General features: G+C 42.1%; 2 protein-coding genes across 5 annotated transcripts in view; both read right to left on the bottom strand.

The window, feature by feature from the left end:
* The window catches only part of tmem108 (transmembrane protein 108), a 246,489-nt gene extending 241,956 nt beyond the window's left edge, over positions 1-4,533 (bottom strand). For 3 of the 4 annotated variants that reach the window (XM_041184566.1, XM_041184568.1, XM_041184569.1), the window contains exons 1-2: positions 4,384-4,533; positions 3,840-3,938 (exon numbers count right to left, since the gene is read on the bottom strand). The gene's annotated coding sequence lies outside the window, so the exon portion shown is untranslated. Of the gene's footprint in view, positions 1-3,839; positions 3,986-4,383 lie in introns of those variants that run through there. The other variant, XM_041184567.1, reaches the window with a different exon arrangement.
* A 620-nt stretch (positions 4,534-5,153) lies between these two features.
* Positions 5,154-26,197, bottom strand: part of trnau1apb (tRNA selenocysteine 1 associated protein 1b) — a 99,116-nt gene continuing 78,072 nt past the window's right edge. Inside the window, exon 9 of the mRNA XM_041183871.1 lies at positions 5,154-5,661. Coding sequence (XP_041039805.1) covers positions 5,564-5,661 — 98 coding nt within the window. The 3' untranslated portion in view covers positions 5,154-5,563. The remainder of the gene's footprint in view (positions 5,662-26,197) is intronic.

Raw genomic sequence — 26,197 nt, 5'->3', positions numbered from 1 at the left:
TTTTTGTTGGAGCAGAGAAGACTGAGGGGCGACCTGATCGAGGTGTATAAGATTATGAGGGACATGGACAGGGTGGATAGGGAGCAGCTGTTCCCCTTAGTTGAAGGGTCAGTCACAAGGGGACATAAGTTCAAGGTGAGGGGCAGGAGGTTTGGGGAGGGGGGGGGAGCCTAATGAGGAGGAAAACTTTTTTCCCCCAAAGGGTGGTAATGGTCTGGAATGCGCTGCCTGGGAGGGTGGTGGAGACGGGTTGCCTCACATCCTTTAAAAAGTACCTGGATGAGCACTTGGCATATCATAACATTCAAGGTTATGAGCCAAGTGCTGGTAAATGGGATTAGGTAGGTATGTCAGGTGTTTCTCACGTGTCGGTGCAGGCCGATGGGCCAAAGGACCTCTTCTGCACTGTGATTCTGATTCTATGATTAGGTGGTATGATGAAAAAGTTTGCAGATGATACAAAAATTGGTTAACACTGAAGACTGCAGGGTCATATCAATGAACTAGTCAGGTGAGCTGGAAATTAGCAAATAGAACTAAATCTGGAAAAGTGGAAATTATTGCAGTTGGGGAAGACAAAAAAGGCCAGGGAATACACAATAAATGTTAAGATGATGATAAGTGTAGATAGGAGAGACCTTGCAGTGTACCATCTACGGAAATCTGAAGGTAGCAGGACAGGTAGGTAAGGTAGTTAAAAGGCATAAGGGATACTTACTTTTATTAGCCGAGGCATAGCATATGAGCGCAGGGAGATTATGCTAGAACTTCAGAAACAAATAAAGAACTGCATACAATTTTAGTTAACATATTTTAAGAAGGATGTGATTGCACTAGAAAGAGTGCAAAGAACATTTATGATCGGTTGGGGTTGCTTCCTTTGGAACAGAAAAGGCTGAGGGGAGACTTATTTGAGATGTAGAAAAATTTGAGGAGCCTAGTGGATAGGAAGGTACTATTTCCCTTAGTAGTGTGGTCAATAACCAGGAGCATAGGTTTAAAGCAATTGGCAGAAAATTAGATGGGAGGTGAGGAGAAAGTTTTTCATCAAGAGGGTGCTGGGATTGGAACTCACTGCCTGAAAGGTTGATAGAGACAGAAACCCTCATCACATTTAAAAAACATTTGGATATGCACTTGAAGTGCCATAACCTCCATGATGTGCATAAATGTATTTTATTCTGTGATAAACTGCCATTGTTCCTGTTAAGAGTGGAAGGCAATGTTTTTTCTTATATCCAGAGGCATGGAAGACAAAAGCAAAGTGGTAATTAGACCAAAGCTGAGGCATGTTTTACAAAACATAGTTTTAGATACTTCACTATGTTTGCCTGGGGTGGGGACGTGTATAAAACAATGGAAAGAGTGAGGTGTACATTCACTACAATGTTACCAATACCGAAGAAAACTTGAGAAATAAAGACATTTTACACTAATGGTGACTTGATGACAGTCTTCAAAGATTGTGCATAAACATAAAAACTTTTAAATGGGGAGGGTAGAAGTTAAGTAATTGCACAGAGAGTGGTTAAAATGTGGAATTCGCCATTGGAAATAATTATTGAAGTAAAGTCCATAAATTATTTTAAAGGGTTGCTTTAAAAGGTATGGTAAAGAACAGGGAAATGGGATTAAACTAGATGGTTCATGTAGAAATCAGCAGAAGTACAAATCTGAGGAACAAATGACATGTCTTTGCTTTAACATTCTCAAATTCTATTGCATATGTAATCAAACTTACACAGCGGCTCTGAGAACCAAACATGTTTCTCACTAAAGTATACCTTACTGTGGCATTTTAAAACCTGCAAACAATGTCTGTCAGTGCAGCTGAGAACCCAACACATTATCACGGGCATTATACAATGTAGCCATTTTACATAAACCAGCACCATCCTGCACAGCAACAAGTAGAACTTCGGGATTATTCTAATAATTTTGCCGAATTTGTTTTTCTCCTCATGCACTCCTTTGCTGTCCTGACATATCTGTTCATTTCCACTCCATAATGGTGGGAGATCACCACAGTACCTGATTTCATTTATCAGTTCTTAACTCAAGCTAGGATGAGAATGAATTATCTCATTGGCACACATGTAAGAACTTCAGGTGATGGCAGCAAATACTAGGCATGGTAGTCAGCCTGCCTCTTTTCCAATAAAACCAAATACTCTTAAGTATTTTCAACTGCTGCATTTGAGGCCTTTACAGATTGTTTCCACTTATGAGAAAGAACAAAAATAGAAGCCATCAAGAAATCAGTTAAGAAATTCACCCAAGAAACTTCTTTAGCCAGAAAGTAGTTAGAACATGGAACTCGCTACCACAGGGAATAGTTGGGGCAAACAGTACAGGTGCATTTAAAGAGATGGTAGATAACCATATGAGAAAGAAGAGAATGATAATGATAGTGTTAGACGAGGTAGAAAGGCAAGTACCTCAAGTACAGAATAAACATGAATTGGTTAAACTGAATGATCTGTTCCTGTGCTGTATGTTCTATGTCACAGAATCCAACACCCTTCTGTCCCTTGATACCCTCCCAGACTCAGAATCAACATCCATGGGTTGCCATTAATCAAAAATTGGATCAGCTACATAAATGCCATGGTTACTAAAGCATGTCAGGGGCTGGGTGTTCTGTGATGAGTAGCTCACCTCATGACTTCCTTAAGTGTTTTCACCAATGACAAAGCACAAGTAAATAGTGTGATGTTAGTGATCTACTGGTCTGGATGGATGCTGCTGTAACAATGCTCATGAAGCACTCCACTTGATCCGCACCCCATCAGCCACCTTAAACACCCACTCTCTCCACAACTGGTGCAGCATGGCTGTAGTGTTTACTGTGTGCCGATAGCACTGTTCAAGAAAGCCCTTCACCACCTTCTCAAGGGATTCTATGGATAAGTAATAAATGCTGGCCTTGCTAGCAACATTCACATACTGACCATGAGCTTTTAAAAAAAATATGATGTGGTCATGCAACTTTGTGTTAGGAGTGGTAAATTATGAAGTTTATACCAATGTATAGGAACCTCATAAGGGATTTTGAGAAGGTTTATTTTATTCATTGTAAATGTGTTTTCAGATTCACTATGAATAATGTCAGTACACATAATTTTACCAGTCTAAACTGCTGATGGGAAAATGGTCAGAGGCTGTATCCCTTAATTTTAATAAAATTGTGCTGCTCGTGGCTGAGATTCTCCGCGGCAGCACATATTGTGAAATTCTCCCATAGTGACCAAAGGATTCTTCCCCAGAGGCTATAAAGTGCAGTGAAATTAATAGACAAAGGTTTGAATCCTAACTGACACCATTTCGGAAACACAAGTGGGGTTTCTTAAAGGGAGAACAGCTGGCTAACTCAACACATCAGAATTTGAATTCACAATCAGAATCATCCCTTTAAATTCAGCATCCAGCAAATAAATAAAAAGAGTAATATTAAACTATATGGAAATAAAATCAGATATCACTGGCAAAAATGTATAATCTGAAAATTTATTGTGGAGAGAAGTGAATTATTTCAGACCTCCTTCATTCAACACATTGGAATATGTATCCTACCAGTTAATTTTATTAGTGCCCTGCTATGCTGCTATGGCAGTGTTGTCTAAATGCCACTGTGGTATAACTGGTTATTTCAACTGTATTCAGTTACAAGCAGAACCAAGCCAAATTCTATTAATAGTGAAAGTGCAGATTTTCAAAGGAGAACCCCCCACCCCCACCCCGACCCCGCATGTTATCTGAATATGTACATCTCATTCATTATTATCTTTACACTTGAAAGAATAACTAATGAACATGGAAATTAGAAACCAAAATATTACCTTGATGTGGGATGCACAGATTCCCTGAAACGTTCCTGCATCCTCAGAGGTCACCAGCTTTCACCTCAACGTATTATTTTCTTTCTTCCCATTAGCAAACTGTAATGGATGCGAGTTGAAACACAGAGAATGACTCATCACACAGCTTAGCGTGTTTTCCAGCAGTACCAACGCTAAATATCTTGACAAATGGACATTGCCGGTGAAGAAAAAAGGACAAATCTTTCAAACACATGACAGATTCAGGTCTGGAGATGCGCAACTCAAATGGAATTAGTGTAGGGATAATAGCGTGCCCTATAAAATCATTTAAAAGTTAATTATTTCTTTACATATTTATGAGCATATTTCCATTTTTTGTGAAATATAACAAAACCGTACAGGACCAACCTTGATAAAAGAGAGAGACGGCGTAAAGACTGCGTCTCTGCTCTTGGGAATAAATGATTAGGGGCCATTAACCCACTACTGTGGAATAGAATTTAAAATGAGAAATGTCTAATGGTTCTTAGATGCTACTTAATAGAAACATTGAAAGACTTACTTCACTGGAGGTGCACAATCTTCCTCGAAATTGTCTGTAAAAGAAGCTTTAGACTACAACTGGTGCCACTCCAGATTATTCTGCACCAAGCAAACCAATGGCACATGTTGCCGAGCCTTGGTCACATGACGGCAGTGACCAATCGCCAAAATCTTTTCCGCAGTGGAACTCTCCAGAGGAAGGTTTTAAAATAGCTCTGGCTTGTTTAAAGGCAGACAGAATAAAGAGAATCAGTAGACTGGATTGTTTGCGTCGGAAGGTTGGTCTGACGGTATAAACCGGCGTGGTGTGTTTGAACTGCAGCTGTTTGCTCGCCCGATTCAGACTGGTATAGTGACAAGGTGTAAACGTACACAGAATGACAGGATGAGATATTGGACTCGGAGACATGTGTTACAACAGAATGCAAATCAGCACTTCCTGTCGCAGCAAGGCCAGTTTTCTTCTAAAGTTATAGCTGGGTCAAATTGACAAGAATCCAATGATGGGAGACTAATCACAGAGCAACAGCAAATGACTTACTCAGCTGGTACGTTTGAAAATGTTGGGTCCTTTCACTTCTCGATGCATGTTTGACTCCTGTGTAATATTGTGTCATAAAGATATTAATAAGTAGTTGTATCATTGAAAAAAGAATATGTATATAGATCAATTATAGGTGTTTAATGGCTTATATCAAACTTGCTACTACAAGTGTAAATGATCATTCACTGAGATGCTAACATCATATTGTTACATTGATTGGCTGTTTGAAAACAAAATTGGAAAAATCAATCTTGACTCCACTAGTTTATGCATTTAAAATCCAAACAGTTTCAAATAATGGATAACGTTTGACTCCTTCCAATCAAGTTTTCCATCTTGCAACAGCACTAAAACTATTCTATCAAAGTCACAAATATGACTGTGTCAATATGTACATACATATGAATTAGGTGCATTCGGCCCCTTGAGCCTGCTCCTCCATTTCATAAGATCATGGCTGATCTGATTGTGCCTCACCTCTACTTTTCCAACTTACCCACTATACCTTTTGACTCCCTTGTTGATCAAGAATGTATCGAACTCAGCCTTAAAAATATTCAATGACCTTGCCTCCACTGTTCTCTGCTGAAGCGAATTCCACAGACTAATGACCCCCAGAGAGAAAACAGTTCTCCTCATCTCAGTCTTAAAACCCCTATTTTGAAACTGTTTTCCTTAGTTCAAGTCTCTCCCATATGGAGAAACGCCCTCTCAAGTCAAGACCCCTCAGGATCTTAGCAGGTCTGGCAGCATCTGTGGAGAGAGAAACAGAGTTAAAATTTCAAGTCCCTATGACTTCTTCAGAGCTAAAGAGGTAGAAATTTGATGGATTTCCTACTCTTTAAGAGGGGGTGGAGCAGGTGGAACAAAACAGAAGGTCAGGGATAGGTGGGAGCTCAGGAGAGATTGATAAAAATGTCATGGACACGAGACGAAGGGAGTGTTAATGGTTGTATTAAAGACTAAAGTAGGTGCTGATAGTGGCATAAGACAAGATAGCAGAATCTGTTAATAACATAACAAGAGTCAGTGCTCTATGAAAGCACAACAAAGAAACAAGTGATAGATGACCACATGATTGGGGAAAAAGGATAAAAATTTGTGTTGGGCTTCACTGGAACATTGCTGCAGGCCAAGGACAGACATGTGAGCATGAGAACAAGATGGTGTGTTGAAATGGCAAGCGACAGGAGGGTCTGGGTCATTCTTGCGGACAGACCAAATGTGTTCTGCAAAGCAGTCACCCAGTCTGCCTTTATTCTCTCAATGTAGAATTGACCGCATTGGGAGCAGTGAATACAGTGGACCAAATTGAGGACCCTTTGAACCACAGTAGGGGGGAGACCTTGGTTAAGGGAAAAAGAAGACAAGTCAGAAGCACCTTTTTGGAAGGTGGGATCATTGAAACGGAGGCAGAGGAACTGGGAGAATGGGATGGAGTCCTTATGGGAAACAGGGTGTGAGGAGCTGTAGTCAAGGTACCAGTAGGAGTCAGTCGTCTTGTAATGAATATTGGTTGACAGTCTATCACGAGAAATGGAGACAGAAAGGTCTAGGAAGGGAAGGGAAGCATCAGAGATGGACCATGTGGAGAGGAGTGGAAACTGAAAGCAAAATTGATAAATTTTTCCAGGTCCAGACATGGGCATGGAGTGGCACCAATACAGTCATCGATGTACCGAAAAGAGTTTTGGGAGGGGGCCTGAGTAGGACTCATACCCCACAAAAATACAGGCATTACTGGACCCATATGGGTACCCATAGCTACACCTTTTATTTGAAGGAAGTGAGTCAAGCTAAAGAAGAAATTGTTCAGTGAGAGAATAAATTCAGCTAGGTGGAGGAGAGTGGTAGTGGCAAATGACATGTCAGCTTTTATTGCAAGGGGCTGGAATATAAGAGTCAGGAAGTTTTGCTACAGTCATGCAGCAAAGGTTTCATATAAAAGGTTATTGTAAAAGATAGGAGCTCATGGTGCTGAGGGTGATGTTTGGATAGAGGATTGGCTAGCTAACAGGAAACAAACAGTGGGAAAAATAGGTCATTATCAGGTTGACAAATTGTAACTAGTGAAGTGCCATAGGGATCAGTCAACTACTTATGACCTATATTAATGACCTGGATAATGGAACCAATTTGTACTGTGACCAAATTTGCTGATTTTACAAATGTAGGGAGGAAGATAAATTTTGAGGAGGATATGAGGAATCTGCAAAGGGAGATAGATGGGTTAGGTAAGTGGGCAAAAAAAATATTGTGTGAAAATTTGAGATCGTCCACATTGGCAGAAAGAATAGAGAAACAGAATATTAATTGAATGGAGGGAGACTGCAGAATGCAGCATCACAGAGGGATCTAGGTGTCCTTGTGCATGAATAACAAAATGTTATCGTGCATATACAAGTAAACAAAAAGGCAAATGGAATGTTGAACTTTATTGCAAAGCAATGGAATATAAAAGTAGGGAAGTCTTGTTACAACTGTATAGGGCATTGGTGAGACTGCTTCTAGGGTATTGTGTGCAGTTTTGGTTTGCTTACTCAAGGAGGAATATGCTTAGAGTGGAAACAATTCAGAGGAAGTACACTTCGCTGATTCCTGGGATGAAGGGGTTGTCCTATGAGGAAGGGTTCAGCAGATTGCATATAGTCATTGGAGTTTGGAAGAATGACAGGTGATCTTATTGAAACATGGCGGGGGCTTGACAGGGTAAATGCTGTGAGAATGTTTCCCCTCATTGGGAACCTAGATCTAGGGGGCACATAAAGGGTCCATTTATGAAGGAGGATTTTTTGCTATTTGGAAATTTCTTCCACAGAGAAGGTGTTTCCAAAGGATAAGTGCTGGGATCTCTGCATTTTTCATATATGCAAATGATTGGAATACAAAGTAAAATTCTGACATTTCCCAATTATACCAAACTTCAAGATGTGGCACATAGTGAGTGTGATAACAATTAACTGTAACAGGACATTCATAGGCTAGCAGAGTGGACAGACAGGTGATAGATGGTATTTAATAGAGAATTGAGGTGTTGCATTTTGGCAGAAGTTATAAGGAGAAGCAATACAGACTTAACGCCACAGTTCTAAAGAATATGCTACAGTTTTAAAGAGCCTGCAGAGACAGAGGAACCTGGAGGTTCATGTGTATAGATCTTTGAAGAAGACAGGACATATTGAGAGAGTAGTTAGCAAAGTATATGGGATTTTGAGCTTCATAAAGAGTTATTGAGGACAAAAGCAGGGAAGTTGTGCAAAAGCTTTATAAAGCTCTGTTTAAGCCACAGCTTGAGTATTGTCTCCAGTTCAGGCCACCATACTGAAGGATGTGAAGGTTTAGAGAGGGCGCAGAGGGGATTCACTCAAACGCTTCCAGGAATGAGTGAATTTAGTCACAAGGTTAGGTTGAAAAAGCTGTTGTTTTACTCCTTGGAGCAAAGGATCTTGTGGGGAGATCTGATAAAGGTGTACTAGATTACAATTTGAATAGGTTTAGATAAGGTAGATAAAGAAAGGCTGTCTGCAATAGCTGATGGTACAAATTCTGAGAGGAGACAAATTTAAGGTTTTGGGAAAGAGATACAGGAGTAAGTGAAGAAGGCCTTTTTTATTGAGCAAGAGTTAATGATCTGGAACTCATTGTCTGGCATTACAATAGAATACTGTACTCCAGCTGGGACTTAACCAGTGTTTCTTAAAGTTTAGTATATCTTTGCTTTTGTACCCTGCACTTAAAACTGAGGATCCTTTTTATGCTCTCAACTTTCCCTGCCACCTTTCAATATTTCTGTAAACCCCTTGGTCTCTCAATTCCTTTAAAATTGTACTTATTAGCTTTTATTACCTTACTTCATTCTTCCTACCAAAAATACATTTCAAACATTTGAAAACACTTCAGATTAGGTACAAGATTGTCATGTTATTTAAAACATTTCTTAACCCAGAATTGGCCAGTCAGGAGCTGGTGGACACCATCTAAAAATAAAGGACCAGCAGTGAATGAATTACTCCTAATCATTCTGTTAATTCAATTTAGGGCTGACCTTGTCCAGAAAGGACATGTGGTGCTCTGTCTATATAGGACATGTTTAAGGGAAATGTGAAAACAGTTGGCTGTCATGCAACTCAATAAACTGTTTGGAGGTTATTTTGGCCAAAGTGGGGAAACAAGTACTAAATGGGTGCTGTGCTAATAAGTGACTGTCCGAAAGTATGGATTTAGCACAGAGTTTTGGGCTAATTGATGATTATAATGATTTAAACATGCCTGCAGGTGCTGAAAACAAATATTGCCGGTTTAGCTCTTAAGACACAATTTTCCAGAGCTGTATATGTAGCCTGCACTCACCCGCTTAGAGATGATGTGGAGTATGTTGGACAGAAACATTTCTAAGAGAGAAACCAATGTGGAAGGATGTTACAGCGACCTAGAAAGAGGGTGTACTAGAATCTTCCAAGCTGCCACAGATGATATGTCATTATTTCATAATCCTCTTTGAACTTCTGCTTAATGGAGGTCTCTATATCTCTGAAATTCATTCTCAATTGCCAGAGAAGACCAGAGGCATAGAGCTCTAGGATTCAACAGGAATATGGGATTTCACATGGTCCAGACATCTGTGACAACCTCTTTGGTAAAGCACAGCCTCCCCATGGACTGCTGTTGGGTGATGTAAAGATTTTGAAGACCCAGATGGATGGGACTTCTGCTGATAGCCCTTTTTTCCCTCCTGCCTTCATCTCCTTCAGTAGGTGGTGGTGCTTTGCATGGCCTCATCCCCACCAATTCTTTATGCCGAGCAAAGGGGACCCCCAGCAAGAATGCCTATTGCAAGAAAGTAGTCCCTTTCTTCTGGAATTTCCTATAAAGGTAGAAAGCAAAGCACTTTTTTTAGGTGAGGTCCTGAGCAATTTTCTGGAAAAAATGTTTGTAGAATATTAATGAAATCCTAGAAAGTCTCCCAATGAGTCTCAAGGTCCCTCTCCAAATGGAGTGTAGTCAGTTGATCTCAATCAGCAAGTGAACATTGAAAGATCGAAAATGGCTCTAAATTGTCAACAACAACTTGTTTTTCTGTTTAGTGGTTTGGTATTTGCAGAGATTATTAAATGAAGCATTATCCACTAAAATGGTGTGCATTTAATGGACACTAGTAGATAATTCATTGTCAATCAGCTCCTTAATGACCCTCCACCGGCAGTCCTTAGTATGTGCTTTAACTCCATCACCAGGACGGTGCCTTCTGCTAAATATGGCCAAACAAATGTTGCAGCGTTAAGACCCCCATCTTGGCTATCTCAAAGGTTTTAGTGCCTAAAGCATCTGAGGAAAATTATTCCTTGTCACTTTGCACTGCATTGTGCAGCCTTGAATCCTGTCTTCATGTGCTTCTCACAATGTAGTTCAAGTCTGAGTCAGAGGCAGCATTTATATAATCAGTGACACAGAGACTACACAGTTGCAAGAAGGGGAAGTGCAATGTATCGGGATGGAACAGGAATGTATGCAATTGTTAAAGGATTAGGAAAGAAGTTTGAGAAATGTGCAGGAAATATTGAAGTTAATTTTTTTAAAATGTTTTTGGTAAACAAATGTTTTTTTCAGCCAATGAAATTGAATGAATAAGTAGCGCATCTGCATTATTAAACCTTTCTATCTACGAAAATTGTTTGAGGTCGGGTGAAGCCAGCCGGGGAGTGGTAACTGATGCAGACAAGGACCCGAAATGATGTGAAGCAGATTGGGAGCAGATCGGGCTGTGATCTGAACTAAACAGGAGAAGAGTGAAATGAAAAGTAATCGTAAGTGACATGACAGGACAAGAAATCACTTGGGGGTGAGTACACTGCCAAGCTTTTAATTTAATCTAAATTAATCAACGATAAAGTAAGACTTTATCAGTATAAAGACTAGAAACTAAAGCCAATCAAATCCAATATCCATTGGTAGTGCTCAATTAATCTATCAGATCGAGAGGATAAGGTTAAAATTAAATAATAGGGAATAGTAAAATTAATGAAGTCTGAATTTATTAGTAAATTAAAATCAAAGGTTTTGAGACACTAAGAATGAAGTAAAAACCATTTCTGTTTACCTTCCTATAAAGTGACAGCACAGAAGCAGCTGATTGGTGAGTAGCTGGTGATCTTTGTTTTATTAAAGTTGTAAGTTTAATAATCTAATAAATAGAGGCATGGCAGGGAAGCTTGGACTTGTGGAGTACAAATCCTGTTCCATGTGGGAACTCCAAAATGCTTCTCATGTCCTAGACAGCCACGTGAGCAGGAAGCGTCATTAGCTAGAGGTGCTCCAGTTCTGATTTTCAGTGGATAGTATGTTTTCAGATGTGGTCATGTCTGAGGTCACAAATACACCCTTCTGTTCCTCTAACTTTTGAATCACCAATCATTATTGCTTTTCCAATCTTCCTCCTGTTTCTCCCCTGACCCCACCTCCACCCCCCTCCCCCACCATACAGCTGAGCCAACCACGTATGCAGGCAGAGAGTGAATGAGTGACTACCGGGCAGTCATAAAGGACCAGGTAGGTAGTGCAGGAGTCCTCTGAGTGCATCTCATTCTATTCCATTCTGAATACGAGTGAGAGTGATGGTTCTGCTGGAGTGTGCAGCAAGAGCCTAGTCCACGGCAGCACAGTTGGCTCAGCGATATGGGGGGTCACAGGAGAAAGATTGGAAAAGCAATAATGATTGGTGATTCAAAAGTTAGAGGAACAGCAAGGTGTGTTTGTGACCTCAGATGTAAATCCAAGACAGTATGTTGGCTCCCTGGTGCCAAGGCCAAGGATGTCACTGAGTGGCTGCACAGCACTTTGAGGGGAGTGGTGGTGGGGGAGGGGTGCTGTAAACACCCACTAGTCATGGTCAGTATTGGTACCAATGACATAGGCGAAATAGAAAGAAAGTTGGAAAGGCAGCATTTAGGAGCTAGGGAAGAAACTAGCAAGCAGGGTCTCCAAGATAATAATCTATGGATTACTCCCACTATCATGTGCAGGTGAGTATATATATATAGGAGGATAGAGCAGATGAATGTGTGGCTGAAGAGATGGTGCAGGAGAGAGGGCTTTGGATTCCTGGGACATTAGGACCAGTCTTGAGAGAGATGGGGACCTGTAGAGGCCATACAGGTTGCACCTGATGAGAGCTAAGATGAATGCCCTTGTGATGCAAATTTTCTAGTGCAATTTGGAAGTGTTTAAACTAACTTAGCAGATGTGTGGGACCAGTAGGTAATATTGGAGAGAAAAACCAAGTGCATAAAGAATTGGGAAAGACAGTAGTAAGGTATTAGGTGGGGTTAGAGTAGGGGGCAATGAAAAGGTAAATTAGATTTACTATGAATGTGTGGAGTTTGGTAAATAAGGTTGATGACCTGAAGGTTCGTAGCCATGTGGAAATAAGTTGTGACGATAATGGAGACCTGGCTCAAAGAAGGGCAGGACTGGATATTAAATGTTCCTGGATACAAGGTGTTCAAGAAAGATAGAAAAGGAAGGAATAGAGGAGGGGTAGCAAAGAACAAAGAAAAGTACAGCACAGGAACAGGCCCTTCGGCCCTCCAAGCCAGCGACGATCATATTGCCCGTCAACTAAACATTTTGCACTTCCGGGGTCCGTATCCCTCTATTCCCATCCTATTCATGTATTTGTCAAGCTGCCTCTTAAACACCACTATCATACCTGCTTCCACCACCTCCTCTGGCAGCGAATTCCAGACACCCACTATCCTCTGTGTAAAGAAAACTTGCCCCGCACATCACCTTTATAGTTTTCTCCTCTCATCTTAAATCTATGTCCCCTAGTAGTTGACTCTTCCACACTGGGAAAAAGCTTCTGACTATCTACTCTGTCCATGCCACTCATAATTTTGTAAACTTCTATCAAGTTGCCCCTCAATCTCCGTTGCTCTAGTGAGAACAATCCAAGGTTCTCCATTCTCTCCTCATAGCTAATAACCTCCAGACCAGGCAGCATCCTGGTAAAAACAAAAAAACTGCGGATGCTGGAAATCCAAAACAAAAACAGAATTACCTGGAAAAACTCAGCAGGTCTGGCAGCATCGGCGGAGAAGAAAAGGGTTGACGTTTCGAGTCCTCATGACCCTTCGACAGAAGTTGAGTTCGAGTCCAAGTCTTGGACTCGAACTCAAGTTCTGTCGAAGGGTCATGAGGACTCGAAACGTCAATCCTTTTCTTCTCCGCCGATGCTGCCAGACCTGCTGAGCATCCTGGTAAACCTCCTCTGCACCCTCTCCAACACCTCCATATCTTTCTGGTAATGTGGCAACCAGAATTGCACGCAATATTCCAAGTGTGGCCTAACCAAGGTTCTATACAGCTGCAGCATGACTTCCCAGCTTTTATACTCAATACCCCTGCCAATGAAGGCAAGCATGCCATATGCCTTCCTGACTACCTTATCCACCTGCGTTGCCACTTTCAGTGACCTGTGGACCTGTACACCCAGATCCCTCTGCCCGTCGATGCACTTAAGGGTTCTGCCATTTTCTGTGTAATTCCTGCCTGTATTAGACCTTCCAAAATGCATTACCTTGCATTTGTGCAGCTAAACTCCATCTGCCATTTCTCCGCCCAAGTCTCCAATCGATCTATATCCCGTTGTATCCTTTGACAATCCTCTTCACTATCTGCAACTCCTCCAACCTTGGTGTCATCTGCAAACTTACTAATTAGCCCAGTTACATTTTCCTCCAAATCATATATGTATACCACAAACAGCAAAGGCCCCAGCACTGATCCCTGCGGAACTCCACTAGACACAACTCTCCATTCAGAAAAGCAGCCTTCCACTGCTACCCTCTGTCTTCTATGACCAAGCCAATTCTGTATCCATCCTGCCAGCTCAGCTCTGATCCCGTGCGACTTTACCTTCTGTACCAGTTTGCCATGAGGGACCTTGTCAAAGGCCTTACTGAAATCCATGCATCCACTGCCCTTCCATCATCGATCATCTTTGTCACTTCCTTGAAAAACTCGATCAAGTTAGTGAGACATGACCTCCTATTCATAAAACCATGCTGCCTCACACTAATATGCCCATTTGCTTCCAAATGGTAGTAAATCCTGTCACGAAGAATCTTCTCCAATAATTTCCCTACCACTGACGTAAGGCTCACCAGCCTGTAATTTCCTGGATTATCCCTGCTGCCCTTTTTAAACAATGGAACAACATTGGCCATTCTCCAGTCCTCTGGGACCTCACCCGTAACCAGTGAGGATACAAAGATTTCTGTCAAGGCCCCAGCAATCTCCTCCCTTGCCTCCTTCAGTACTCTGGGGTAGATCCCATCTGGCCCTGGGGACTTATCCACCTTAATATTCTTCAAGACGCCTAACACCTTTTTTGATCTCAACATGATCCAGGCTATCTACACACTCTTCCCTAGACAAATCGACTGCTAAGTCCTTCTCTTTGGTGAATACTGATGAGAAGTATTCATTCAGTATCTCTCCCATTTCTTCTGGCTCCACATACAGATTCCCACCTTTGTCCCTGAGTGGGCCAACTCTTCCCCTGGCTACCCTCTTTTCCTTCATATATGTATAAAAGGCCTTGGAATTTTCCTTAATCCTAGTTGCCAGTGAATTTCATGACCCCTTTTAGCCCTCATGACTCCTTGCTTAAGTTTCTTCCTACTTTCTTTGTATTCTCCACAGGCTTCATCTGTTCCTAGCCTTCTAGCCCTTATGAAAGCAGTATTGATTAAGGAGAACATTACAGTGCTGGAGAGAGAAGGTGTCCTGGAGGGGTCAAGGACAGAATCTATTTAGTTGGAATTTATAGAAAAATAGACATACCATAACATTGTTGGGTGTATTCTTTAGGGCACCAACAACTGGGAAAGATATAGAGGAACAAATTTGCAAGGAAATTACAGAAGGGTGCAAGGATTATAGAATAGTTATAATTGGGGGCATTAATTATTCAAATGTAGACTGGGATGGTAATAGGTGGAGAAGGGCAAGAGTTTCTAGAGTCTTTTCATGAGAATTTCCTATATTAACATGTTTGTAGCTCAATGAAGAAGGAGACATTACTAGATCTGCTTCTGGGAAATGAGGTGGGTCAAGTGAATCAAGTACCAGTATAAGAATATCAAGGGTACAGTGATATGGTATCACAAGGTTTAGATTGGCTATGGAAAAGGACAAGGAGCAATCCAGGGTAAAAATAATTAATTCTGAGAGGGCCAACTTTGATGGGGTGACAACAGATTTGGCCAGGGTAAATTGGAATTCAAGATTGGCAGGAAAAACAGTAACAGAACAATAGACAAGAGATTTGCTTACTTATTTGCTCTTCTGTCTTCCTCTGACTGTTTGGGGTATTTATAGTGCATTCCCAGTGGTGTGATTGCCCCTTCTTTGATCTTCAGTTCAACCTCATTTGATGATCCTTCTCCCATATCATTCATCCCTCACAGCTATAATTGTTTCTTTAATCAATATTGTGATTCCTCTCCTTTTTTTAATAACTCCCTATTTCCTCTGAAAATCCTTTTAACTAGGAATACTGAGGTGTTATTCCTGGTCTTTCTTCAGCCATATTTGTAATATATTGACATGTGAGAGTATGATATTATAGCTGTGTTCTCAGCTCATCTATCTTATTCCCTAGAATTCCCTAGTTATTCGTCCTGGCCCTATTGAGGTGCAACCTCTGTTGAGCCTTGTACAGGTTACAGGTCTCCTCCCCAGAAACAATCCCAATACCTCAGGATAACAAAGTGCTATGGACAGGAGGGGGTTTAATTTAAACAGCCCTGATTTCTCCCCTCATCACCCATACATAAACAGAAAGGTGATTTGATTTCTCCCTTTTTAAGTGGTGGTGTATTTTCCCAACTCCTCAGTTTTGGTGTCATCCAGCTATTAATAACCCCACAGCAAACTCGAGCTGGGATGAACTAAAAGGATTAGTTTATTTTACACACATCCAAAATATGGGAGAGGGTAGCCCCCAGTACATTCATACAATAAAAACGGGATAAGGGAAAGGAAGAGATTCAGGACCAATACCACAGAGAAGGTGAGAATTATTGTTTCATGTGAGTCTAGAGTCCAGAATCAAAGACCAATGATGTATTCTTTCAGAAAGCAAGCTGAAGACTGGTGCTGAATAATTCACCTTTCCAGTAGAGATGACTTCCATGATGACGTGAGCCCTTAGGGATGAATTAGTCGTGTAGGCACTGGTACAGCAGTTCAAAAGTTCCAGAGAAAACAGTGTAGGTGGGGAGAAAATAATTCAAAAGCCTGGACAGAGCCTTTTTCTGTTGCAGCCTGCTGATGGAAAATGGCAGACCGAGACTTTTCAGCTCCACAAGGTAATATTACAAGGTTCTAGCAGCTGGAGTGGGTGGGGGTTCATCTAACATGACTCCCACTTCTCCACCTTGGTTTGGACAAATGATGTATATTCCATGTCTGGATCCTTGAGATGGTTAATGTTTTAACCTTTAATATGTTCATCAGAGGTTTCAGGGTCATTTGAACTTACAGACATATGTCTGTGTTTACCAGGGCTTGGCCTTAAAAATATAAATGGCCTTTGTACAATTGCTTGGGATTTGATCTCTGCAGTCACAGGGGGCATTAGCGCCTCTTTAGAGATAGAGGTTGCAGCTGTTCTGAAGGCCAGAAATTCTTTTTGTCATGGCCAATCATGGCTTCATTCATTTTAAAGCCTGTGTCCAGTTTTTAAACATTATTTTATACATTAGCAGGATGGTATAAGATATATTTTATAGAAGTATAGAGCGAGATCTCGGCTCAGGAACAAAAGCCTCCTGCACCATTTCTCTAGCCAAGCATTCATCAGCTCTGTCTTCCTACTTCTGTACTCTGTGGCTTGTGGCACTGGGAGAAATCTGGAGATCACTACCTTTGAGCTCCTTGCTTCCTAAATTCTGCCTTTCAGAATCTTATTCCTCTTTGTCCTTGTGTTGTCAGTGACCTCTAGCTGTTCATTAGGTCCTGTAGCCTCTCAGCCATCCTTGACCCTGGTACCATGAAAGCAGCATACCATCTAGAATCATGTCCGCAGAAGCACTTGTTTCCCTTACTATCGAGCTCCCTGACCACTACTGCTGTTCCCCTCTTCCTCCTCCCACCACCAACCACCACAACCCCTGTGCAGCTGAACCATCCACTGTGTTGTGGACTTGGCTCTGCCTGCACTCCCAGAAGAAGAGGAACCATCACTCTAGCCTGTAATCAAGATTGAATACTGGTTGGAGAGTGAAATACAGTCACGGAATCACTGCCCTGCCTGCCTGGTCCTCCTTGAACATCTTGCAGTCACCCATTCCCTCCCTACCTGCATATTTTTAAGCTGCGGGTGACCACTTCCAGAGTCCAGCAAGATCTTAAGCTCACAGATACCCAGTAGTGACTGAAGCTGCCACTCAAGCTCCGAAATCCAGAGCGCGAACTGCTCTAGCTGGTGACACTTACTGCACATGTGGTCATCCAAGCTATGAAAAGCGTTCAGGGTTTCCCACATGGCACAGGCTGTGCGTGCCACAGGGCTGAGGTTTCCTTCCATTCCTTTACTTTCTAGACTATTAACTAGAAACACTCACCTATTAGCTCATTTGCTGGCTGGGGTGTCACTATAGCTGTTTTGCAGATGCCGCTTTTGTTGGTAATTTGCTGAAGGTTCTCTCCCGACTTTAACTCCTCAGACTCTGCACTCAGTTTCTGCTCAAGTCCTTTGCAACTTCTGCTGCTGCTAATGAGTCTTAGATTTCCTGAGTTAAGTACTCTGTTGAAGCAGTCAACTTGGAACAACAGAACACTATGGCACACCAAGCGAGCTTGACGCATTAATGCAACACAGTATACCAGGCCATCATCAGGGTTTACAGGATCATAAATCTACACTTGGTTCACAAAATAATCACAGTACATGATAGCATCATAGGAAACTGGAACATCACAATACACCAGAGCAGCAAGGTACACTAGAGTAACAGCACATTGAGGGATCAAATCATATCATAATGTTATATTAAAGATAAATGCATCATAGTATGCCAGAGCAGCACAGCACACTCGACCATCACAGAACATCAGATCTTAAGTGTGCACACAAACATTACGTTAGACAAAAATGTTACAGTACATCAGAACATCAAAGTACCACAGAACAACACAGTACACAGGAATAGCATATCACACTGGAGCAATGTGATACACCAGAACTGCATGGACTTCCTAAATTGGGTTATATTATCATCCTGCTGTTGCTGGTGTAGCAGAAATCACAACAGAGACTGTGCAAAGCACTGATGGGAGGAACAGATGGTATCAGAAAATGAAGCAAAAGGGAAGAGCTGACAGTGTTTAAAAAGGAGTTGGCACGTGGTAGAATCACCAGTGAAAGTGGAGCACTGATGGCAGAGCATTGAAACACAAGTAGGCCATTTGGCTCCTTGAGCCTGCTTTGCCACTGAATTATATCATGGCTGATCATCCACTCCACCGCCATGTTCCTGCATCATCCCCATAACTCATTTATTGCCCATCCCTAATTGCCCTTGAGCTGCCTTCTTGAACCACTGCAGTCCATATGGTGTGTGTACACCCACAGTGCTGTTAGGAAGAGAGTTCCAGGATTTTGACCCAGCGAAAGTGGAGGAACGGCGATATATTTTTAAGTTAGCCTGGTGTGTGACTTGGAGGGGAACACCACACTTACATCTGCTGCCCTTGTCCTTCTAGTGGTAGCGGTTGCAGGTTTGGAAGGTGCTGTTGAAGGAGCCTGACAAGTTTAATCTCTGTCAAATACAGTGCCTCCATAGCCTGCTGGAGCAAAGAATTCCAAAGATTCACCACTCACAGAGCCAACTGTGCTGAAGAAGAAATGGGAGTTGGAGAGAATTGTCAGTCTGAAGTTAAAAAGGAACAGTAGTGAGAGATCAGAGATTTGCCAATCAGCACAAGGGAGGCACAAACGCCAGAGGATTATTGGAATTTTGATAGTGATTTCAACATTGACATCACTGTGAGCATAAAGGAGGACCTCTGAGGGTGAGTAAACAGTAATTTCTTTAACAAAAATAGTCTTAAAATGTAGAGCCTGGAGGATAAGGAATCGCAAGGTAACTGGTGATTTTTTTTTGTCCCAATTAGGGTCAAATCTTCAATTTACTTCTGTTAAGATTAGCTGGTCATCTGAGTCATGACAAGGCACCTCAATTCCACTGAATGCCCATTATTCCCTCTGGAATCTTCAGGGCAATTCTTATGTCCTGGACAGCTGTGTGTGCAGGAAATGTTGTCTGTTGGAGGAGCTCAAGCTCCTGGTTATGGTGCATGAGAACAGCTGATGTCGTAGTGCATCTATGAGGCTGAGAGCTATTATGGAGCTGGCCACCCCACAGCTTAATAGTGTTCAGGCAGCAAGGGAATGGCTAACCACTAGACAGATCAGGAGGATCAGGCAGGTAGTGCAGGAGTTCCCTAAGTGCATCATGCTATGAACTGGATTTCATTTTTGAAAACTGGTGAAGGTGATGGTTCCTCTGGGGCACAAAGCCAGAACCAAGTCCACAGTGCCATCAATGGCTCAGCTGTACTGGGAGGAGCAGGGTCAGAAAGGGGTTTAATAATTAATATTTAATAGTTCAAGGAGCAGATGGGCATTTTTGGCGAGTGCAGACGTCTCCAGGATGATATGTTGGTCCTCGGTGTCAGGATCAATGATGTCACTGAGCAGCTGCAGAGCACTCCTGCAGGGCAGTTTGTGGTGGTGGGTGGGTGGCAGGTGAACAGCTCAAGGTCGTATTCCATTTCAATGCAAATACATTAGTAGGGAAATCTACAGAGGAGCAATGGGGAGCATTCAAAATGGAAATGGGGATGGTACAGGCTCAACATGTTCCTTCTAGGGTGATAGGAAAGAGTAACAAGCCTAGAGAAACATCAATGACCAGATATATTCAGGATATGATGAGAAGGAAAAGAGATGCTTTTAGCAGGTACAAGGGAAGCAAATCAGTGGAGTACAGAAAGTGCAGGGTGGAGCTTAAAAAAGCAATTAGGAGAGTAAAGAGGGGATATGAGAAAGCTCTGGCTGGTAAAAGTAGGGAAAATCCCAAGATATTCTACAAGTATATCAATGGGAAGAGGATAACCAGGGAAAGAGTAGGGTCCATAAGGGACCAAGGGGGCAATCTGTGGGTGGAGCCAGAGGACATCACTAGAGTGTTGAACGAATACTTCACATCTGTCTTCACCCAAGAGAATGCAGATGAAGGTATCGAACTCGGGGAGAGAGACTGCGAGGTTCTTGAACAAATTGATACAGTGAGTGACAAGGTATTGGAGGTGTTGGCAGACTTAAAAGTGGACATATCTCCAGATCCAGATGATTTGTGTCCCAGACTGCTGAGGGAGGCAAGGGAGGAGATCACAGGGGCTCTGACCCGAATTTTTAATTCCCCTCTGGCCACGGGGGAGGTGTCAGAGGACTGGAGAATAGCTAATGTGGTTCTGCTATTTAAGAAGGGTTGTAGAGAAAAGTCAGGGAACTACAGGCCTGTGAGTCTCACGTCAGTGGTAGGGAAACTATTGGAGAAATTTCTGAAGGAGAATATCTATCTCCACCTGGAAAGGCAAGGTTTGATCAGGGATAGTCAGCATGGCTTTGTCAGAGGGAGATCATGCCTAACAAAGTTGATTGAATTTTTTGAGGTGGTGACCAGGTGTGTAGATGAGGGTAGTGTAGTTGATGTAGTTTATATGGATTTCAGCAAAGCCTTTGGCAAGGTCCCACATGGGAGACTTATAAAGAAGGCAAATGCACATGGGATACTGGGTGATTTGACAAGGTGGATTCAAAATTGGCCTAGTTGTAGGAGACAGAGTGATGACAGAAGGATGCTTTAGTGACCGGAAGCCAGTGCCGTACCACAGGGATCTATGCTGGGTCCCCTATTATTTGTCATTTATATAAATGACATAGATGACTATGTGGGGGGTAGGATTAGTAAGTTTGTAGATGACACAAAGATTGGCCGGGTGGTTAACAGTGAGGTTGAGTGTCTTGGGCTATAGGAAGATATAGACGGAATGGTCAAATGGGTAGATAAGTGGCAGATGGAATTTAACCCTGAAAAGTGTGAGGTGATACACTTTGGAAGGAGTAATTTTACAAGGAAGTATTCAATGAACGGCATGGCACTAGGAAGTTCTGAGGAACTAAGGGACCTTGACGTGTGTGTCCATAGATCTCTGAAGGCAGAGGGGCATGTTAGTGGGATGGTGAAAAAGGCATATGGGACACTTGCCTTTTTCAATGGAGGCATAGATTACAAAAGTAGGGAGGTCATGTTGGAGTTGTATAGAACCTTGGTGAGGCCACAGCTGGAGTACTGTGTGCAGTTCCGGTCGCCTCATTATAGGAAGGATGTGATTGCACTGGAGAGGGTGCAGAGAAGATTCATCAGGATGTTGCCTGGGATGAAACATTTAAGTTATGAAGAGAGGTTGGATAGACTTGGGTTGTTTTTGTTGGAGCAGAGGCTGAGTGACGACCTGATTGAGGTGTACAAGATTATGGGGTGCATGGACAGGGTGGATAGGGAGCAGCTGTTCCCCTTCGTTGAAGGGTCAGTTACGTGAGGGGCAGGAGGTTTAGGGGGGATGTGAGGAAAAACATTTTTACCCAGAGGCTGGTGATGGTCTGGAATGCACTGCCTGGGAGGGTGGTGGAGGCGGGTTTCTTCACATCCTTTAAAAAGTACCTGGATGAGCACTTGGCACGTCACAACATTCAAGACAATGGGATTAGGTAGGTAGGTCAGGTGTTTCTCACATGTCGGTGCAGACTCGATGGGCTGAAGGGCCTCTTCTGCACTGTGATTTTGTGAAAACCCAAAGATGTTTCATACAAAGAGCTGCAGGATAACTAAGGAAAGAGCAAGGCTAATTAGAGATCCAAAAGGAAACTCGTGGCAAATGGTTCTCTACGAATACTTTGCATCTCTTGTCACAATAGAGGGGGATGAGGTAAACATTGTAGTAAAGGAGGAGGAGTGTGAAATATTGGATGAGATAACCATGGTGAGAGAGGAAATATTAAGTGGTTTAGCATTTCTGAAAGTGGATAATTCACCAGACTCTGATGAAATGTATCCCAGGCTGCTAAGAGAAATGAGGGAGGAAATAGCAAAGGCTCCAACCATCTTTTTCCAATCCTGCTGCTACAGGTGTTGTACTAGAAAACTGCTAACATTGTACCAATATTTAAGTGGGAGAAAGAGGTAGACTGAATAATGACAGACTTGTCAACTTAACCCTGATGGTGGGTTATTTATCAGAAAAAGTCTATTCCAGAATAATTCTAGAATTCTAATTTGAGAATAAAAATTCCATTCTATTAATTGATATTTATGCAGCTCAGATTCATCAAGGACAGGCATGATTGATTTGTGATGGGAAGGTGGTTTCTGACTAACTGGCTTGAATGTTTTGAGGAAGTAACCAGGAGCATCGATGAGGGCTGTATTTGGACCTCAGGCTTTTGATAAGATTTCATGGGACCCAAACTGGATCCAAAATTGACACAGTGCCAAGAAGCAAAGGGCCGACGTGTTTCCTTGTGACTGTTCCATGGGGCTAAGCAGTATGTCCCTTGATTTTCATGCTATATATTTAGAGCTAAAAATATAGGCAGCATGAAGAAGTAGTTTGCAGAAGGGACAAAAATTAATTGCATGGTTGATAATGAAGAAAGCTTTAGATTGCGGGAAGATACCGATAAAAGCATGAGAATTAGGAGCAAGAGTAGACAATATGGTGGCTCAAAAGCCTCTTCTTCCACTCAGTATCTTCATAGAATTGTTACAGCATAGAAGGCAGCCATTTGGCCTGTTGTCTGTGCCAGCTCTCCATAAGCTCAATTTACCTAGTGCCACTCCGACTTCTCCACATACCCCAGCACATTCTTCCTTTTCAGAAAACAATCCAATTCTGTCTTAAATATCTTGGTCGAACCTGCCTCCAACACACTTTTTCAGGCAGTGCATTCCAGAGCCTAACTACTTGTTCCATGAAAATGTTTTTCCTCATGTCTTCATGCTTCTTTTGCCAATTACCTTAAATCTGTGTCCTTTTGTTCTCGATCCTTCCACCAATAGGAACAGCTTTTTCATGTCTAAAACAAAAACAGAATTACCTGGAAAAACTCAGCAGGTCTGGCAGCATCGGCGGAGAAGAAAAGAGTTGATGTTTCGAGTCCTCATGACCCTTCGACAGTCATGAGGACTCGAAACGTCAACTCTTTTCTTCTCCGCCGATGCTGCCAGACCTGCTGAGTTTTTCCAGGTAATTCTGTTTTTGTTTTGGATTTCCAGCATCCGCAGTTTTTTTGTTTTTTTCATGTCTACTCTGTCCAAACCCCTCATGACTTTTGAATACTTCACCAAGGTTCATTTCAACCTTTTCATTTCCAAGGAAGAGAGTCCCAACTTCTTAAGCATTTCTACATAACTGAAGTTCCTCATCCCTGGGACCATTCTCGTGAATCTTTTCTGCACTCTTTCTAAAGCCTTCATGTGTTTCCTGAAGTGTGGTGCCCAGAACTGGATGTCATACTCCAGTTAAGGCTGAACCAATGATCTATACAAATCTAATATGTATACTTTTATACTCTATTTTTAAAAAATTCATTAACATGATGTGGGCATCGCTGGCTAGGCCAGCATCTATGGCCCATCCCTAATTGCCCTTGAGAAGGTGCTGGTGAGTTGCCATCTTGAACCATTGGAGTCCATGTGCTGTCAGAATACCCACAGTGCTGTTAGGAAGGGAGTTCCAGGATTTTGGCCCAGCGACAGTGGAGGAATGGTGATATAGTTCCAAGTCAGGATGGTTTGTAACTTGGAGATGAAACTTGGATTCTGTGCTCCTATTAATAAAGTCTATGATGCTGTATACTTTTTAAATTGCTCTTTCCTGTCCTGCCACCTTCAATGATTTAAGTACATATACACCCAGGTCCTTCAGCTCCTGTACCCCGTTTAGAATTGTGCCCTTTTTTATATTGCCTCTCCACGTTCTTCCTACCAAAATGAATCACTTCACGCTTTTTGTTAAATTTTATCTGCCACTGGTCCACCCATTTCACCAAGCTATGTTCTGCACTATCCTCCTCACAGTTTACAATGCTTCCAAGTTTTGTATCATATGCAAATTTTGAAATTGTGTCTGCACACCATGGTCTAGGTTATTGATATTTTATCAGGAAGAGCAAGTGACCCCTGGAGATCTCCATTCCAATCCAGTCGAAAAGCCACTGCTGTTTCCTGTCACTCAGCCAATTTCATATACATGTTGCTACTATCCCTTTTATTCCATGAGCTATAACTTTTCCCACAAGTCTGTTGTGTGGCACTTTATCAAATCCTTTCTGGAAGTTCATGCACACCACATCAACAACATTATGAGCACACAAAAATTAAGAGCAGCAGTAGGCTTTTTGGCCCCTCAAGCCTGCTCCACCATTTGATAAGATTATGGCTGATCTGATTGTGGCCTCAACTCCACTTTGCCCCCCACCCCCCATTACCACTGACTCCCTTGTTGATGAAGAATCTAATTTAGCCTTGAATATATTCAACGACACAGCCTTCACTGCTCTCAGGGGAAAAGAATGCCACAAGAGTGAATATTTCTTAACTCAGTCTTAAATGGGAGACCCATAATTTTTAAGCGTGATCACTAGTTCTAGGCTTCCTCACTAGGAGAAACATCCTCTCAGCAACACCTGTCAACTAACCTCAGGATCTTATGCTTCAATAAGATCACCTCTCTTTCTTCTAAACTCCAATGGGTGTATATCTAACCTGTCCAACCTTTCCTCAAAAGCTAACCTCTTCTTCCCAGGAATCAGTTGAATGAACCTTCTCTGAACAGCTTCTAATGCAATTATGTCCTAGAACCATAGATAAGTTACGGTGCAGAAAGAGACCATTCAGCCCATCATGTCTGCTCAGCCAAAAGGAGAAAAAAGAAACTAGCCACTTATTTTAATCCCACTTTCCAGCACCTGGTCTGAAGCCTTGCAGGTTACAGCACTTCAGATGCAGATCCAAGGACCTTTTAAATGAGTTGAGTGTTTCAGCCTCAACCACCAACATAGGCAGTGAATTCCAGAAGCCCACCACCCTCTGGATGAAAAGATTTTTCCTCATGTCCTCTCTAATCCTTCTACCAATCACCCCATGGTAATTGGCACCTCAGCTAGGGGAAATGAGCCTTTTCTGTCTACCCTGTCTAAGCACCTCATAATTTTGTGCACCTCAATTAGGTCACCCCCTAGCCTCCTCTGTTCTAAGGAAAATAACCCAAGCCTAACCAATCTCTCCTCATAGATGCAACCTTCAAGCCCTGGCAACATTCTTATAAATCTTAATTGCTCTGGAGAGAGTGCAAAGATGTCTTTCCTGTAATGTGGTGACCAGACTGTGTACACAATTCCAGCTGTGGCCTATCCAGCGTTTTATGCAGTTCCATCCCTGCTTTTGTATTCAATACCTCGCCAAATAAAGGAAAGCATTCCATATGCTTTCTTGACCACCTTGTCCTTTAAGTAGGGAATGAAAACTATACATAGTACTTCAGATGCAGTCTCACTAAGTCCCTATATACAGCTGTAGCGACACTTCCCTACTTTTATACTCGATTCCACTTGTAATAAATAATAACATTCAATTTGCCTTCCAAATTACTTGCTGTACCTTCATTACCAACATTGTCATTCATGTACCAGGTCACCCAGGTCCTTTTGTACCGTAGAATTCTGCAGTCTCTCTCCATTTAAATAATATTCTACTTTTCTAGTCTCCATGCCAAGCTGGACAAATTCATATTTTCCCACATTATATTTCATCTGCCAAATTTTTGACCAGTTACTTAACCTATCCAAATTCCTTCGTAGACAGCTTATGTCCTCTTGTCAACTTACTTTCTTACGTGTCTGTGTCATCAGCAATTTAGTTACTATACATTCAGTCCCTTCATCCAAGTCATTCAGGTTATAAATAGTTGAGGTCCTAGCACTAATTGCTGCACTCCACTAATGTCAGCTTGCCAAGCCAGAAATTATCCATTTTTCCAATCTTTGCTTCATGTTAGGTAACCAATCCTCTATCCATGCTACCCCTCCACATCATGAGCTCTTATTTTATAAAGTAACCTTTCATGTGGCACCTTTTGGAAATCCAAGTGACCACTT

Source organism: Carcharodon carcharias, chromosome 3 (assembly GCF_017639515.1).
Source record: "Carcharodon carcharias isolate sCarCar2 chromosome 3, sCarCar2.pri, whole genome shotgun sequence".
NCBI classification, from domain to species: Eukaryota; Metazoa; Chordata; class Chondrichthyes; order Lamniformes; family Lamnidae; genus Carcharodon; species Carcharodon carcharias.
Note: the sequence above shows the minus strand (reverse complement) of the source record. Positions and strands in the feature narration are given on the sequence as shown.